We start from the raw sequence: 15,985 nt of genomic DNA on the forward strand, positions 1-15,985 counted from the left end.
AACTGGGGTTTTTTTTGGTGAGGGGACATTTTTTATTCCGACAACAATCCCTGTTTTTCTCTTTTCCTCCTGAATAACATTTTTGTTCTGTCTTTCCCACACAGGTGAAATAATATTTCGGGTAAATGGTCTTTTCAGACTTAATAGAATGTAGACCTGGAATGTAGTTGTCATAGCTACTATCTATCAGGCCTCATTTATGCAGTGGAGTGATCCATGACAAACTGTGATTTATTTCTCTTTTTTTTCATTTTTGATAAATAAATGATACTTTTTTATAAATATGTATACACAGCCTCTGTGTTGCTTTTCTTTTCTGTTTTGATTTGAAGTTCTTGAATATTAATATATAGAATACATTTTTACATTATAAAAACGTTGTATTCTAAGAAGGCTGCAGATGAATATTTATTTATTTAGCTCATTTGATTTTAAAACAACGTTGTCTCAGCTGGTTGATATTTCTGATGCGCACACAAATGCTTTAAAATAAATGTAAAAGAAATCGACAGATAAATGTATTTAAAAGAATTTTAAAATGTCATCAAAAACATTTTTGGATGTTACATTTATATACAAACTGTACCTGCATTTAAAAACTGCTTGTCATGTTTGAACTGCATTTGTGTGTTTGACATTGGTTATCTGTATACATAAACATATGTACATGTAATTGTGGATTTATATAACATTTATTCTTCATTTTTTTTAGATGTAGATTTTGTTAACATTTATATACAAGGATAACTATTTTTGAGGAGAGAGTCGTGTATATAGTTAAATCACAAAATACGTTTGGGAAGAACGAGGCTGGGATGCGGGTTTACGTAAAACGATAGTGCGCATGCTCTATGGGCCCGAGGATGCGGCTGATCGCCGGAACATCCGGGTAATTTTAGACTCGGAAGTCAAACTTGTTTTGCTTCATGCGCTACTGAGCAACTTTAAACGGAATGAATGGGTCGGCTTCTCCAACGCTGTATCCGGTTCTCTTCGTACATCACCGGGTCCGGACAGAGGCGCCTCTCGGCTGCAGACGGGCTGCCAGGCCGCTCAGCTCGGCAGCTTCCGGCTCGCTGTGGTGCCACTCAGTAACCACTCAGTAACTACTCCGTAACTACTCCGTAACTACTCGCGCTACAAACTACAAACCCGTCATGGCGGCCGCCACAAGGCTCGTGTCAAGGTTGGCGCTGGTCACTGGTACGTTTATATTTGCGTCTGTCTGTCGCTGTGATACGTGAACAGGGAAAAGCAGGACGTTGTCTTTAACGTTTGGTCGTCAGGCTCACTTCAGTCCGTTTTAACCGACTGATGCTAGCTGAGAGCTACTGGTTTGTAAATGTAAACTCATGAGTATTCTAGTAGAATACTGTAAAGCACTGTTTTCCTACTGACTCACACCAGTTGGGCAGCTTTAGGGTTCAGAGTGAAGTGAGTATAAACTCTGATCCATGACTTTTAAAAAAAGTAGTTCCACCAGGATCAGGGCCAATTAAGTTTAGTAATTTGAACTTGGAGTGAAAATAAAACCACTGACTTCATTTTCTGTCTCTGAACCATAGCAATATTATTAATTGGAGTTGCAATTTATAGCAATTACCGTTTTTCTGGCTTTTGCCAATGAAATGGCTGAAGATATTGTAGAATGTGTCCCAGAATCCAACTCTTCCATCGTCTTGTTTTGTCTAACCAACAGTCCTAAACCCAAAGACATCCACGTTGTAATTCAGTGAAGCAGTTAATCCTCATATTGGAGAAGCAGCAACCAGACTGTTACGCACCTCTGCTGTAAACATGACTAAATAGTTAGATGAATAGATTAATTTTGATTCATTGACTGTAATCATTTTAGTTCTAATATAAATAATGAAGCATCATTTTCACACAGTGGAAGCTAAGGCTCTTTAGGATGGATAAAGGTCCATTCACTCACAACAGAGAGGCAGAATAACAATGCAGAGACACAACAAATACACAACATATATCTGTATAATACAAAAAAGAAATGCCGAACAAAGAGATGACACTTGTATGTTCCCTCCCAGGAGGAGGCAGCGGGATCGGACGGGCGGTGTGTCGCCGCCTCGCCTCTGAGGGCGCCTCCGTGGTGGTCGCCGACATCAGCCAGGAGTCGGCCAACGAGACCCTCGGGAGGCTGGCGAGTGAGCTCAGAGGACAGGGTCACATGGCGGCGGTGGTGGATGTGTCGTCAAAAGAGAGCGTGAAGAAGCTGCTCACGAGTATACAGGCGCGTGGTGCAGACGGAACATTAACGTCTGAATCTGACACATTTCCTGAGAAACAACCGCTCTGCTCTTCTCTGCTTTCTGTCCTCTGACGGTGAATGTCCTCCTGTCCCTTTGCAGACTCGGTACTTCCAGCCTCCCTCGGTGTGTGTGAACGCAGCAGGCATCACCCAGGACGACTTCCTGCTCAACATGGAGGAGGATCAGTTTGACAAAGTCCTCCAGGTCAACCTGAAGGTAGGCGGCCATGACACCTGGGGCCTGAACCGCCATGCTTAGCGAGGAGCTGAGGGAGTTATCCGGCTGTTTTTCAGCTCAACTCTAGCTTTTAAGCTGGGATGGATCACCATGGTAACCTACGCTGCAGGTTAACTTCAGCAGCCCGACCACCGACCAATCAGCTCACTGGAACACGCAGGCGTCCTTCCTTCAGGATCCTGACAGGAACTAAAGCAGTGACTTCAAAATAAAGTGACAAGTAGTGAAGAGCAACAGATATTCGTATCGGTCAGTCGAATCCTTTATGAACGCAGACATAGTTTTAAAGATGAAATCTAAAAATGAAAGCTCATTTGAACGGCTTTACGTTTCCTCCTGTCAGTCTTGATGCTTTTACTCTCTTATTCCATCACTGCAGCTCAGAACAACACGAGGCAGCTTTGTGACGACAACTGGAAATAACTCCTGTACTAGAAAACGATCCACACAGTGTTAACTAGCTCCCATAATTCATATTAATGCAACATCTGGATCAGACAGACCTCTTCATGATCCACTCTCCTCCTCCTCTCTGCTTTGTCTTACATTATTTTAACATATTCATGAAGTCTGTTCATCATCAGACAGCCCTGCGTCTCCGTCTTTCTGTGTTTTAGATGAAGAGCAGAGAACAGAACACGGTGAAGAGATTTATTCAGTCCTCTCTCCTCCTGCATCTCCCAGGGTTCCTTCCTGGTCCTTCAGGCTGTGGCTCAGGCTCTGGTGGCCTGTGGAGCACCCAAAGGATCCATCGTTACCGTGGGCAGCATCGTGGGAAAGGTCTCCGCTTTACACTTTACATATTCAGCTGAAGCTAAAGTTTGTATCCAGAAAGGCACGATTGTAGGTGTGATGGTGGGATTGTCTACAACTGTTAAAGGATGAAGTCAGCAGTATTTTCATCCTGGACCTGTCTTTAGTTCACTAAGAGCTTCTCTTCAGTAGAGTCCAAAGGCACTAAATATAAGTAGTCAAACACCAAAACAGACACAAATACAGTGAATAGTTCTAGTCATTTAAAACTTGTTTAACAGGAATGTTTCCTTTAGGTTTCTAATCAACGTTTCACAAAGCACAAGATCCAAGAATAAACACAGAAATCCATCAAGAGCGTATTTTATTCTAAAAAACAAAATGAAGGTTTGAAAGCCACACATGAGTTGTTCAGTCCTCTGTGAGAGTAGCTGCTGTGTGATTTGAACTTTGACTGCTTCATGAACATCTCCAGTGGATCACGACTGATTCTGTTTCCTCGTGTCTGTGTGATCAACGTTGGTAGGTGGGAAACATCGGACAGGCAAACTACGCCGCCTCTAAAGCAGGAGTGGAGGGTTTAACCAGGACGGCTGCCAAAGAGCTCAGCAGGTGAGGCGAGTGGTGCAACACACACACACACACACACACACACACACACACACACACACACACACACACACACACACACACACACACACACACACACACACACACACACACACACATATCAAAGTATGTAGAAGTTAAGACACTCATTGGCTTCTCCTTCTCTTTTCCTGCAGGTTTGGGATTCGGTGTAATTGTGTGTTGCCAGGTTTCATATCGACTCCCATGACGGATAAAGTTCCAGAGAGGGTTATTGGCAAGGTACGACACACACACACACACACACACACACACACGCACGCACGCACGCACGCACGCACGCACGCACACACACACACAGGAAGGCAATATGTAAATTACTGCGTAGATAAAATGTAAACTTTTAATGATTACAAGCTATAATAAATAAAACCCTTTAACAAACAATGTTTGCTTGTATTTTAGATTAAATGCAGTTAGTTTCACCTCCTACAATCAACATGATAGACTTTATATCAGCTTTATTTATGGAGCATGGTTCAGAATATGGTGAAACGCTTCAGTATAAAATAGCTCACAAACTGCTGACAGTGCGTTCAGCGGACTCTCCTGAGTCACCTCATCTTTGTGTGTCGACGTGTCTGTAAAGACAAGTTGCTCTGTGATTATCTTTAATGAATCTTTGAGCCGCACAAATCAACCTTTGAGGTTCTGGCTGCAGAGTCTTGGCAGTGATCTTTAAACCACAGCAAACCAAACTAGAACCTTCTGCAGAACTAAATATCACCAGGGCTCAGTGGTTCAACCGGCCGTTTAATACAAACTCCAACCAAAGGAACCCTTTGACAGACCATCCCGACTCCGCTGTGGTCATCAGACAGAGCCGTCCTCCTTAATCTGCACTGCGTCTTGTTTGTGTGTTTTTATCAGATGAAGTCCTTGGTGCCTCTGGGGAGAATGGGTGAGCCTGCAGGTCAGTGAACGCATCACTGTGGTTTGTTTTCACTGAAGACCTTTATTCTCATTTAGATATTCATAATGGAGATGATGTGAACGTTTCTAAGCTCCAAACAGCACTAGAATCTAAACATTTAGCATGTGTTGCTGACCGTTACGGTTAAAACATATTTTACACACATTTTGGACACAAAGCACTTTGAAATGTTATTTAAAAGTTCTAAAACACACTTTACTTTGCTACACCTTTTGTGGATTTGACCTGGTCTACAGGAGCAGGTCTGCCATGCTTCGTTCCCAGGTCCTCCTCACACTGTTGACTCTTTTTGTCCTCCAGAGGTGGCTGATGTGTGCGCCTTTCTGGTCTCGGATGACTCTCGATACATCACAGGAGCCAGCGTGGAAGTGACAGGTACAGTGTGACCGCTGCTTCTGTAGAACACGTTGATCTGCAGCACGCTCAACGTTGGTGTTTTCTCTGTCAGGTGGACTCTTCATGGGATGAACCGTCCGTCACACGGATGAAGACCAGCCTGTTCTTTCATAGTTCATCTAATTGTTGAAATGATTGAACTTAATTTGCTCTTTGTGATTACTGTTGATTGTTTCATAAATGTGGTTGCTAACATGTACTACACAGTGTAAAGCCACCTTTGTGCCAATAAACACCTGTTTGTAATATCTCTGTACAGAATGAAATATTTGAACTTGTAAACTCAGAATTAGAAGTATTTTCCGTCAGCCTTCTGGTGTCTGTAAAGCCCTTCATGTCCTCTCCTGATCCACCCGGCCCTTCAGATCTACAAACGTTTCTTTCAGAGGTTCAACAGCTGTCACACCACCACAGCCTCCACTCATCATCTGTGTCGACTGAGAGCCTTTCGTGGATTTCCTTTAGAAGTTGTCTTTTTGAATACATTTCAATGTTAAAGCTACTTCAAGGAACTTTTTATTTTGTGTTGATTTTGGCGGTCCCTGTGGACAAGAAGCGGTAGTGTTTAATCGCACCAGAGTCCATTTAGATTAGAAAACCTCTCATTGGACTGAGCAGCAGCTCTGACAGTCAGACCTGCTGCTCAGTCCTGGTTCTGGTTCTCCCGTGAACCCCTTCCCTCCAGCGGGTCCAGCAATATGTCCTGGGTCTTCAGCAGCGTGGTGTCGGTGTCGGCTCCCAGAGCGGAGGAGCAGAGAGGAGAAGCTCTGCTCCTGGAGGAGGAGGCGCTGCTCTTTCAGGAGCTGAACTGATCTGTAGAGCTCACCTGCTTGGTGTCATGTGTGATGAGCCTTGTTGGCTTCGAAGTGCAAACAGCTTAACAAATGTGTCTTCACACAGACTGCTGAACGTTGTTACTCTGTGCTGACAAATCACATTTCAATCCCACAATCTGTGTGAAATTTTGGACGATGACAACTTTGTATTTACAACAATTTTGTAAAGCCTCTAGGCTCTAGTTTTATAATAAATACGTATTTCATATTCACACACACACACACACACACACCTTCGAAATGAATACAAAAAATAAAAATACAGATATTGGCTAACAATTGCAAAAAATACAGCCCACAATTTATTTATATTTCTTCAAGGTTTGAACAGAGATTAAAGACAAAAGCCATAATTCGCACCAAATAATTTATTAATCCATTACTTTGATACAGGGCAGAGGTGAACATTGATGTACTGTAGTTCATGACGTTATTAGTACCACTCAGGATTTACATTAAAATGTCTAACGTTTTCTGTTCAACAATCGACTGGTCAACCAGAACACAAGTAAGAAGTCGTGTAACAGTTTGTGGAATGTACAAAAATAATTCAAACGTCTCAGTCGGCAGCTCTGAGCGCTCTGTCCGGATCCTTCCGTCTTTACTTGGTCCTGGAAAAAAAATGCAACGTGAAGCTCTGCTACCACTCGTTCACATCAGACGTGGCGTTAGAGAAACCATGAGGCTGGAGTTTAAGAGACACAACAACCGACACACCCGTCATACAGGGACCCTAAAACGTCCTCTCTCTTTGGTTCGGGTCTATTTTGTAGATGTTTTTTCCTCTCATCATTTTAAGATACACCTCCCGATTTGGCACAAGAAGTTAGAAGTAGTTTTTGTGTTTGAGATCGACACTGTGCCGACCACATGTTGAGGTTTTATTGATTATTTGGGTGCTGAGGCGAGCAGAAACTTGTTAAATTACGGGATGTAGAAAGTAGAGATCATTCTGTCTTCCTCTGTTCATGTTTCTGACCGAGCCTCCTCTGTCTCTTCACGTGTCGAGTTTGCCAAGAAATAGAAACGTCCACCTACACCTCACTCTCAGTCGACGGTCCCCACATGCACGCTTAAACGCTTTCCAGTGTTTAACGTCACGTTTGTCTCTCACACATTCTGCTCTCACAGCCGTGCAGTGTTTTCTCTGTGGCTCGTCAGCAGAGAAGCAGACAAACCAAAGTCAGCTGAAGCCGTCACGGAGGAAACACTGGAGGTCAGAGGTCACGTACAAAAAGCGCTCCAAACCTGCATATAAAAATATCCAGAGCCAGCCTTCACAGAAGGTCAAACGCTCAGACCCTTTATCTCTTCAGCTCTACGTGAGTGTTAGTGTAAAACACCGAAACGTTAAAGAGGTCATGTGTTATATTCCTGTCCTTACTGTCCTGTGCAGCAGCGACACGCTGAAGTATGATTTGGTTACAGTATGTAGGAGTGAAACAATAATACAGCTACATAAACACTCAGTTATCACATTGCTGCAGGTTTCTATGATCATAATCTCTTAAAGCACAGCACCAATCATGGCTACAAGACGACACACCTTTGTGAAAGTCAATACCATTCTATCACAAATAATGATGCACTTTTCTCTCATAACGACATTTTCCTCCATACTTTTGACTTACATAGTTAGTTTATTATTCTAATTTTTTTTAATGGGCCTAATCTTTACATTTAAGTTGAGAAGCACAGCACACAGAGTACTAAAGAATATTTAAAGAGTATTTTAGTAAGCAGTGATGCAGGATCTTGTGTTCTGATGCAAAAGAAAAGAAAAAAAAATATATATACACATATATAAATATATACATACAGTATATATACATATGTATATATACACATATATATACACACACACATGCATATATATATATATATATATATATATATATATATATACACACATACACACACATATATATATGTACATATATATACACACACACACATGTATATACACATATATATATATACATATATATATATATATATATATATATATACATACATACATATATATATATATATATATATATATATAAATATATAAAAAATACTATTAATTTCTGCCAGTGCGTGAACAGCTCTCCCTTGTGGGGCTAAATGTGAATAAGTCTGACAATTTCTGACAGTTAGGAGCCGCTCCATGAGGAGGAATGTATTATGTGTTTTGGCCTCTTAACCAAAACAAAGAAAAGAAGATGATTACATTATTACCAACAGAAATGTGGCAAAAACTACCTCCTCTACAAACATCACCTACTCTGTGTTTTAATATCACAAAGGCAGAAAGTAATTCTGTAGTGATACATGTCAGCGTGTCTTACCAGTAGTAGTACCAGTACATGATATTGGTGTGTTACTGGTGTATTTACTGGTGTATTACTGGTGTATTTACTGGTGTATTACTGGTGTGTTTTACTGGTATATTACTGGTCTATTTACTGGTGTATTACTGGTGTATTACTGGTGTATTTACTGGTATATTACTGGTGTATTACTGGTGTATTTACTGGTGTATTACTGGTGTGTTTACTGGTGTATTTACTGGTATATTACTGGTGTATTACTGGTGTATTACTGGTGTGTTGTAACCACAGCAGGGCCCAGAGGAGAACATCGTGCACGGTGGAGAACTGTGAGCTTCAGAGTAAACAGAACGGTGTTTCATTCAGGCAGCTTCAGAGCGGCTTCATTGTTGTTTTGCCCTTTCCCCAAATATCTTTATATAATATAATATATTATATAATTATTCATTTGCATGTGTTAAATTCACGACAATGTGATTATAGAGAAGAACTCCAATCAACCGATTTTACCACAACATCTTTTGTGTTTTCACCTTTACTTTTTAAAATAATAGGATCAGAACTGTCACGGATTCATTTTTTGTCTATCAACTAATCAATTAGTAGTTTCACAATATCCAGAACGTTTGACAAGTCAGATATGCTCTCATGTAGAAAGAAATAGAGACAAACTTTGGAGGCTCGTAAACACTCTAGACACTGTAGAGCTCAGAGACCACCGTCTACCATCGCTAGCTTCTAGTGCTCCTCATTGAAATGCACTGACTGGAGGTTCTGATGATTTATGAGGAACTCGGTGTAGAACACTTCAAACACCGCCTCCACATCTGATTAAAGCAGACCGTCACAACTCGCTGTTTGTTCCAGGTTGTGATGAGTGAAAACAACGTATATTTCTATATATTTACAGTGATAATATACTTCTCAAAGCAGGAGAACTCTGTGAACAACAAGAAAAAGTGAAAGCAGGTAACAGCAGCAGAACTTGAAAAGCATCGGGAGGCTTCTCTACGGCGGAGAAGATGAGCGGCGCTCATCATGACAGGTAGTGTTTGTGTTGGTGTGGGGGTGGAGGTTGATGATTTCATGTGGTTCATCTCAGTACACTCACATTAGTTAGTTTACAGCTCAAAGAAAAGAAAAACACACTTTAGGTTTACCTAAAAAGTGCTCTGAATGAGCTCACCGGCTGTACAGGTTGGTAAATAAGCAGCTAAAAGATGATTGTGACTTCACTGTGGTCCAGTTTGGGCTTCCAGCAAAGCAGCATCATCTCACTGTGGCAGTGCTGACAGTCAGTGCGTCACATGGGACGCCGAGGAAAAGACCCCAAAAAACACAAACCTGCAACTTTAACTTCCTCTTTTCTCAGTCGAGTTCTGAATGTAGAGTTTTTCTCTTGCAGATTTGTGGGGTTTTTTTTAATCATATGACAGTGATACATTACAATACAATACTGCAGAATCACAGCACTTTAGAACAGCCTCTCTACTGATCTCTACTCTCTGTGGGAACTTTGTTAGTAACAGTTAGTGAAGCTGTGTCTTCATTTCTAGCTTCCTCTCGACACGCAAAGCATTCTTCCACAAACACCCCCCCCCCCCCCAAAAAAAAATATACTTTTCTAACATCTGGGATATTTGAAACGATAGCTTACTCACTGAGATGAAAGGTCCATTTTTTTTTTTTTTAATGAGGCCACTTTTCGGAGGCAAGTTTCCAAAAAATTGCAGATAACTTGAGATGGCATCAGAGACTTGGCAGTCGACTGGAATCTCAAAGTCTTTGTTCGGCTTGTGTGTCCAACGGGAGCGTCTCCTTCCCACTCAAACAGACAAGGGACGCACTTCCTGTTTGAAATGCTGAGTGTTCAAAAGTGATTCAGAGGTTCCACGTTCACTATGTTGTAAAAACAGCAGCAGGAACGAGAGGCGGGACAGTTTGCTGAGACAGAGGCGGCCGTTGGACAGAGCTCACCCTCCGGCTTTAAGTCACGCTGCCGTCATCGGCACTGACTTCACACACGTCTTCATCGCACACACTTCGACCCAACCCCAGACCGGCGAACATCCCCGGCCCCTGACCGGGACTCTGGGAGACCACCCCTAGCAGCGCCCCTGCGGCGGCCATATTGTTGCTCATGTTACCAACACCGTTGCTGCTACTTCCTGTGGCTGAGACGCCGTGATGTGGAGAAGCAGCAGTCATTCCTCCTCCTCTCCCGCCTCCTCCTCCTCCTCCCAGAATACCACCCTGTCCTCCCTCCCCCCCAGACAGGAGGAGGTGAGGGGAGGCAATCAAATCTGGCCCATCCTCACCTCCTCCTCCTCTTCTCCCTCCCTCGCCTCCTTCGCCGCCCTCCCCCAGCCCGGTGCGCCTCTCGCAGTGCGAGCGGTGCCGCATGAAGCTGTCGCGCCACATGAACTTCTTGCCGCAGCCGAGGCAGTCGTACGGCTTGAGGCCCGTGTGCGTCTTCATGTGCTCCGTGAGGTGATGCTTCATCTTGAACTTCTTGGCACAGACGGGGCAGTGGAAGGGCCTCAGGTCCAGGTGCATGTTTATGTGGCGGTCCCTCATGCTCTTGTGGGTGAAGGTCTTACCACAGTGGCACATGAACACTTTCCCTGAACCCCCAGCGCCGATGCCGCCCCCGCCTCCAATCCCCCCACCGTCCATGCCATCGACTCCCAGACCGCCCTGCGCCGACAGGTGGACCGCGCCGTGCTCCAGACCGGGGCCTTTGAAAGAGGCTCCTCCCATCATACCACCCGCCATCCCCATTGGAGGCGCGGCAGCGTCCAGGGAGAGTCCGGAGGCCTGGCTGTAGAGGAGGATCTGGTTCCCCTGCATGTCCAGGGGGAAGAGCTGGGCCCGGGCCGAGGCGGCAGACTGAACCTGGCCCAGCAGCGCTGACACGGCGCGGTTAGCGCTCTGGCTCTGACCCGCTGCACTGTCATGAAGGTGAGCTAAAGTCTGGTCCATTAGACTGCCTTCAAACTTGAGGTAGTCTTCTGACGACTGGCAGTAGTCCACCTGGAGAGACACAGAGATATGTGATGAGTGCAAAATGCAGGGACTGTGCTGCATCAGGACCATTTGCAGAATTTCAAAGTTAGAAATACTTTTCAGTGATTTTACACAGACTCCTCCTCTGCACCTGCATGTTGGACAGTGGATGCAAGTCTCATGTGCTGCGTGAATCTAGAAAAGTCTCGAAGTTTAAAAACATATATTTATTTTGCACATCACCCAGGTTCAGATGGCTGTATTTCTGTTTCACCCACAGACTGTATATAAGAAGTGGTCGTGGTCATCTGACGTCACCCATTGGTTTGTGTACAATTAGAATGTTTTAAACGTTGGCGCCCCCTGATGGTGGTATTAAAACACACACCACCAGTTTGCACCCGGTCTGTCCCACCTTTCCACGAACACAAACCTCTATCAGAATAGTTTGAAAGATGCTACATGAAAGCTCGACTCAGCTCACCTGTGAGTCCATGTCGCTCTCTGCTCTGCCTCCCAGATCGGCCGAGAGGCTCCGAACGTTGGAGATGTTGAAGTCGCTTCTCTCCCTCTCTCTGGCCAGCTCCATCTCCCTCTCGTCCTCGTCCTCCTCGTCCTCTCCTCCCTCCTCCCCGGACACGACGATGAGGTCGTCGTCCTCCATGCGTTCGCTTTTCACCACCACCCACTGTTTACGGGGCATGATGCTGGGCTGGCTGTAGGTAGGACGCTTCTGCAGCGGCATCGCCGAGTCCTCCCCATCCTTTCAATTGAGATGGTTAATTAAGGATTTCTAGTCTAGAAAAAGCAGCTTGACTGTTCAATAATGATGAAAATACTGCGTGTCAGTTATTGAAAGACAAAGTTGGTATAAAAAATAACAGCTAACCCTTGTGAAAATTAAACTGTTTGTCAAAATAAAAGCTCTTCTGATCAGTCTAAAGGTGCACGGCTCACCTGATAAGAGGACACGCCAAAGCTGTCGCTGACCCCGACCTCCTGCTCTGACGCTGAGCTCATCTTCTTCCTCCTCCTGCTGCCTCCTCCTCCTCTTCCTCTCTTCCTTTGGTGGTACATCACCTCCTCCTCTTCCTCCTCCTCTTCCTGCTCCACTTCCTCCTCCTCCTCCTCCTCCTCCTCCTCCTCAATGAGGAAGGCTTCCTCTCCTCCCGACGGGGTGCAGTAGCTGGGCGTGTTGCTGGCCCCGCCTCCGTCCGCTGACGCCCCGGCTGCGGCTGCACCGCTTCCTCCGAAGCTGCTCCCGTCTCTGGGGCTGAAGTAGTTGGTGCTGCTGGGAGACTGGCTCTCACTCACTGACGGGCGGCTGGGAGGTTGGGAGGCGCGCTGGGGCTCGTTGGACCCTTCGACCTGGGCTTGACCGCCACCGCCATCCCTGCCAGCCCCATTACCACCGCCTGCAACACCGTCACCATTGCTGCTGCTGCATCCGAGGTTGGCCGAGCCTCCTCCTCCTCCTCCTCCTCCTCCTCCTCCGACAGTTGCTCCGTCCTGCACGCCGCCGCCTCCTCCTCCTCCTCCTCCTCCGCTCCCACCTCCCGCTGCCGCCCGGCCCTCCTTCAGCAGCTCGGTGCACTTGTCCACGATGTGCCACATCTGCAGGACGCTGCCCACCGTGAGGTAGTTGACGATGTCCTCGCGCAGCATCCGGAGCTGACCGGTGTAGGCGCAGCTCAGCACGCTCTCAAACGCCAGCGGGTCCATCACTGCCGGAATGGAGACGGTCGACATGTTCTTCAGTAGCACCTGGTGGTGGTGGGGGGGGATATATATCACAATAATACATTTAGCAATTTATGAATAATTTGTCCTGCCTCTCCTCCCTTCAATGCCGCCTTTCTCTTATTTGTTAGGACACTTGTCATGGACACATGTTGCTTACATTATACACAGAGTGTGTCGTATCCACAAAGACGAATAAAGTCAACTATCTCCCTTTAAATCTATATCCATTATTGTGTCTCCATATCTTTTACGCTGAGTCTGGCTAAACCAAACTGTCTAGGTCCTAAAGTTTGAGACAGCTGCTATGAAATCTCATACAAGCGCTCAAATACAAGTTGCATGCCTCTGAATCTGATTTTTAAGGCGCATTTTTCGACATGGTCCAGATCAGAGATGGATGAACTGGACTCCATGTTTTATGTGTTCGTACTGATTGGAAAACGTCAGCAGCTAAACGCTCCCACCTGGTCGTGGAAGTAGGGCGAGGAGGCGGCCAGGACGCAGCGGTGGGCTTTGAACACTTGTCCCTGGACGTGGATGGAGAGGTCACACAGCCTGCCGTCTTCTCTCTGCCGGTTCAGGCTGTCCAGCACCGAGGCCTGAGCGCCGGGGAAGCACACCTGCACCACCGGGCCAGATGTGTCGCTGGGAGCTGAGCTGCTGCTGCTGCTGCTGCCCACTTCCATGGACAGGGACTGCATCTAGAGGGGAGAAAGACTTCATGACTGGCAATTCACTAATGTTTTCAGTGTTTTATGTTTTTTAATGTTTTAAGTCCGACTGCCTCCATTATGGTTTGTTATTGCTGAATCTGTCCAGGCCATAGTCAAGTCTGACGTGGGGATGTAGTAGAAGTACCAGAACAAGCAGAGGGCCTTGTTCTGATATCCAGATGTGGTACATCACCACATCGGTTTAGGTATGGAAAAATCACTTGTGTAAATGTCACATGATTGTCACTCTCAACTCCTTTATTTACCTAGTAAGTGCTTTGTAGTGGTAATATATGAAATATTATGAATTTTAAAAACCCCAAAATACAGAATTCTAGATACTCACAGTGTATTAAGTAACAGTCCTGCAATATATTCTACGTTCTTTAACGACTTTGTTATCAAATGTTTCAGAGAGGTGATGATTACTGTAGCAACAAATTATTCCTTTTATTACGATTACTGTCAAATAATTTCTTGTTCTATAATCGTTTATTCTATAAAATATCAGAAAACAGAGAAACAAAGGTAACATCTCCAAACGTCTTGTTTTATCAAACCAACAAAGACATTTAGATTACAATGAAAAGCAGAAAATCCTCACATCAGATCAGACATGTTTGTCTTTTTTTTTTGTCTTAGAAAATGACTCAATAATAATCATTTATGAAATTATCAAAATAGCTGCTGATTCATTTCCTGTCAATCCACTGATGGATTGATTCTTAACTTAATGATTTGATGGAGGCCTGCTGCTGCTGTTAGACTGCACGAGTCTACACTGAGAGGTGCTTCTAACATTCTACCCTCTGATAGGTGGACAAAACAGTAGAAACACCTCTCAGTAACGCCAAACAATTCAACATCTCCACATAACTGCAGCTCCTGCCTTTGTGAGTATAAAGTTGAATCAGCACTTTTCTACAGGTGATTCATATTGTGCAGCCAATCAAGGAAGCATGTTGACTTGTCATTGAAAAAACACGACTAATTTACCCAGAATGCACTGCAAATTAGTCCCACTCGAGACAGTGTGGAAGTGGACAGCCCCCCCCCCCCCGTGCAACCTCACGTGTCTTTCTTTTGAAGTGTCTTTGTCTCCGCCACATATATATATATATATATTTATTTATGCTGGTTTGTTCGTTCAGACGGTCCCCGCTGCTCGTCACAGACGAGCTCAGCTTCGTGCACGTAGCGCATGTTGTATGTCGAGCACCGTGCGTGTTATGTCCGGCTGTCCCTGCGCTCGTGTGAACTGATTGCACTTTGACAGCCTGGTAGTGATGAAGAGCTCAGATCAACATGGTCATGTAGGGCTTCACATGGACCACAAACGCATCACGTCGTTAGTTATGAGGAGGACTAGCCTACAACATGGCATTCATGACACTTTGTTATTAGCGCTTGGGGGGGAATCAACAGCTGGAGTAAAAGCAGACTTTTAGTTGACAAGCTACAAAAGCGAAGCCGTGGATTGATGAATCCCGCTGGCGTGGTTGTGAACATGTTCCGCTGGTGTTCGTCTTCAGCTCTCAGGCAGCAGACAGACACACAGCGGCAGACCTTCAGAGGTTCGGACTCTAAATCCCACCTTTACAGATGTGACGTTAGCCTGCTAGCTAGCTCAGACGGCTGGCTACAAGAAGAAGAAAAGAAAAGAGCCGTTGACCCGCTGCGGCCATTAAACTCACCGTTTCAGTTGACACCGCAGCCGGCTGAAGTAGCGTCTCTGTCCGAGCTGACGGCGGTGTGTGCTGCCAGCTTATCCAGGCCGTGAAGTTTGGGGACCATTTTTGGAAAATGTTCTTCCCATCTGATCTCTCCTGCAGCGGCAGACAGCGACGCGTCGCCTTTAAAAGGATTCCAGACAGACGAGCCAGACTTTGGCCGACAAAAAAAACACACAAAGTAAACAATGGAGGAAACACGTCGAAATACAGCGTTGATATACGTAATAAGAGACATAGAAGAAAAGTGATGTTTGATTTAAAACAGTAAGACATTCATTTGTCTTATTCTATTATCTTTATCCCAAATTAGCTCTCAGAAGAATATTGACACATACGCTTTATGTATAGGCTGCATATGTTGGATAATAAGCATTTATTTATTTCATCTTTTATGGAATATT

At 44.8% G+C, this 15,985-nt stretch overlaps 2 protein-coding genes across 2 annotated transcripts; one reads left to right on the top strand and one right to left on the bottom strand.

The window, feature by feature from the left end:
- Window positions 1-919: 919 nt before the first annotated feature.
- On the top strand, window positions 920-5,484 carry hsd17b8 (hydroxysteroid (17-beta) dehydrogenase 8). Its single transcript, XM_068710836.1, has 9 exons — window positions 920-1,203; window positions 2,049-2,251; window positions 2,370-2,486; window positions 3,192-3,287; window positions 3,787-3,872; window positions 4,046-4,130; window positions 4,779-4,821; window positions 5,143-5,217; window positions 5,291-5,484. Exons 1-9 carry the CDS (start codon window positions 1,158-1,160, stop codon window positions 5,308-5,310), a joined length of 771 nt encoding a protein of 256 aa, XP_068566937.1. The 5' UTR covers window positions 920-1,157; the 3' UTR covers window positions 5,311-5,484.
- A 2,668-nt stretch (window positions 5,485-8,152) lies between these two features.
- zbtb22b (zinc finger and BTB domain containing 22b) lies at window positions 8,153-15,623 on the bottom strand. Its single transcript, XM_068710837.1, has 5 exons — window positions 15,546-15,623; window positions 13,603-13,839; window positions 12,353-13,159; window positions 11,880-12,158; window positions 8,153-11,422 (listed from the first exon to the last, which is right to left on the bottom strand). Exons 2-5 carry the CDS (start codon window positions 13,837-13,839, stop codon window positions 10,376-10,378), a joined length of 2,370 nt encoding a protein of 789 aa, XP_068566938.1. The 5' UTR covers window positions 15,546-15,623; the 3' UTR covers window positions 8,153-10,375.
- Between the last annotated feature and the right edge of the window lie 362 nt (window positions 15,624-15,985).

Source organism: Cebidichthys violaceus, unplaced genomic scaffold, assembly GCF_023349555.1.
Source record: "Cebidichthys violaceus isolate CVI_PGR_0920_01 unplaced genomic scaffold, fCebVio1.0.p SCAF_16, whole genome shotgun sequence".
Lineage (NCBI taxonomy): Eukaryota > Metazoa > Chordata > Actinopteri > Perciformes > Stichaeidae > Cebidichthys > Cebidichthys violaceus.

Bases quoted from the DNA above. Each gene is read 5' to 3' on its own strand.
- hsd17b8 (XM_068710836.1), top strand. From the start codon at position 1,158: ATGGCGGCCGCCACAAGGCTCGTGTCAAGGTTGGCGCTGGTCACTG. The intron at 2,487-3,191 runs GTAGGCGGCCAT...TGCATCTCCCAG, and splicing joins TCCTCCAGGTCAACCTGAAG to GGTTCCTTCCTGGTCCTTCA. The intron at 3,873-4,045 runs GTGAGGCGAGTG...CTTTTCCTGCAG, and splicing joins GCTGCCAAAGAGCTCAGCAG to GTTTGGGATTCGGTGTAATT.
- zbtb22b (XM_068710837.1), bottom strand. From the start codon at position 13,839: ATGCAGTCCCTGTCCATGGAAGTGGGCAGCAGCAGCAGCAGCAGCTCA. The intron at 13,160-13,602 runs GTGGGAGCGTTT...CACCACCACCAG, and splicing joins CGCCCTACTTCCACGACCAG to GTGCTACTGAAGAACATGTC. The intron at 11,423-11,879 runs GTGAGCTGAGTC...GTGTCTCTCCAG, and splicing joins AGAGCGACATGGACTCACAG to GTGGACTACTGCCAGTCGTC.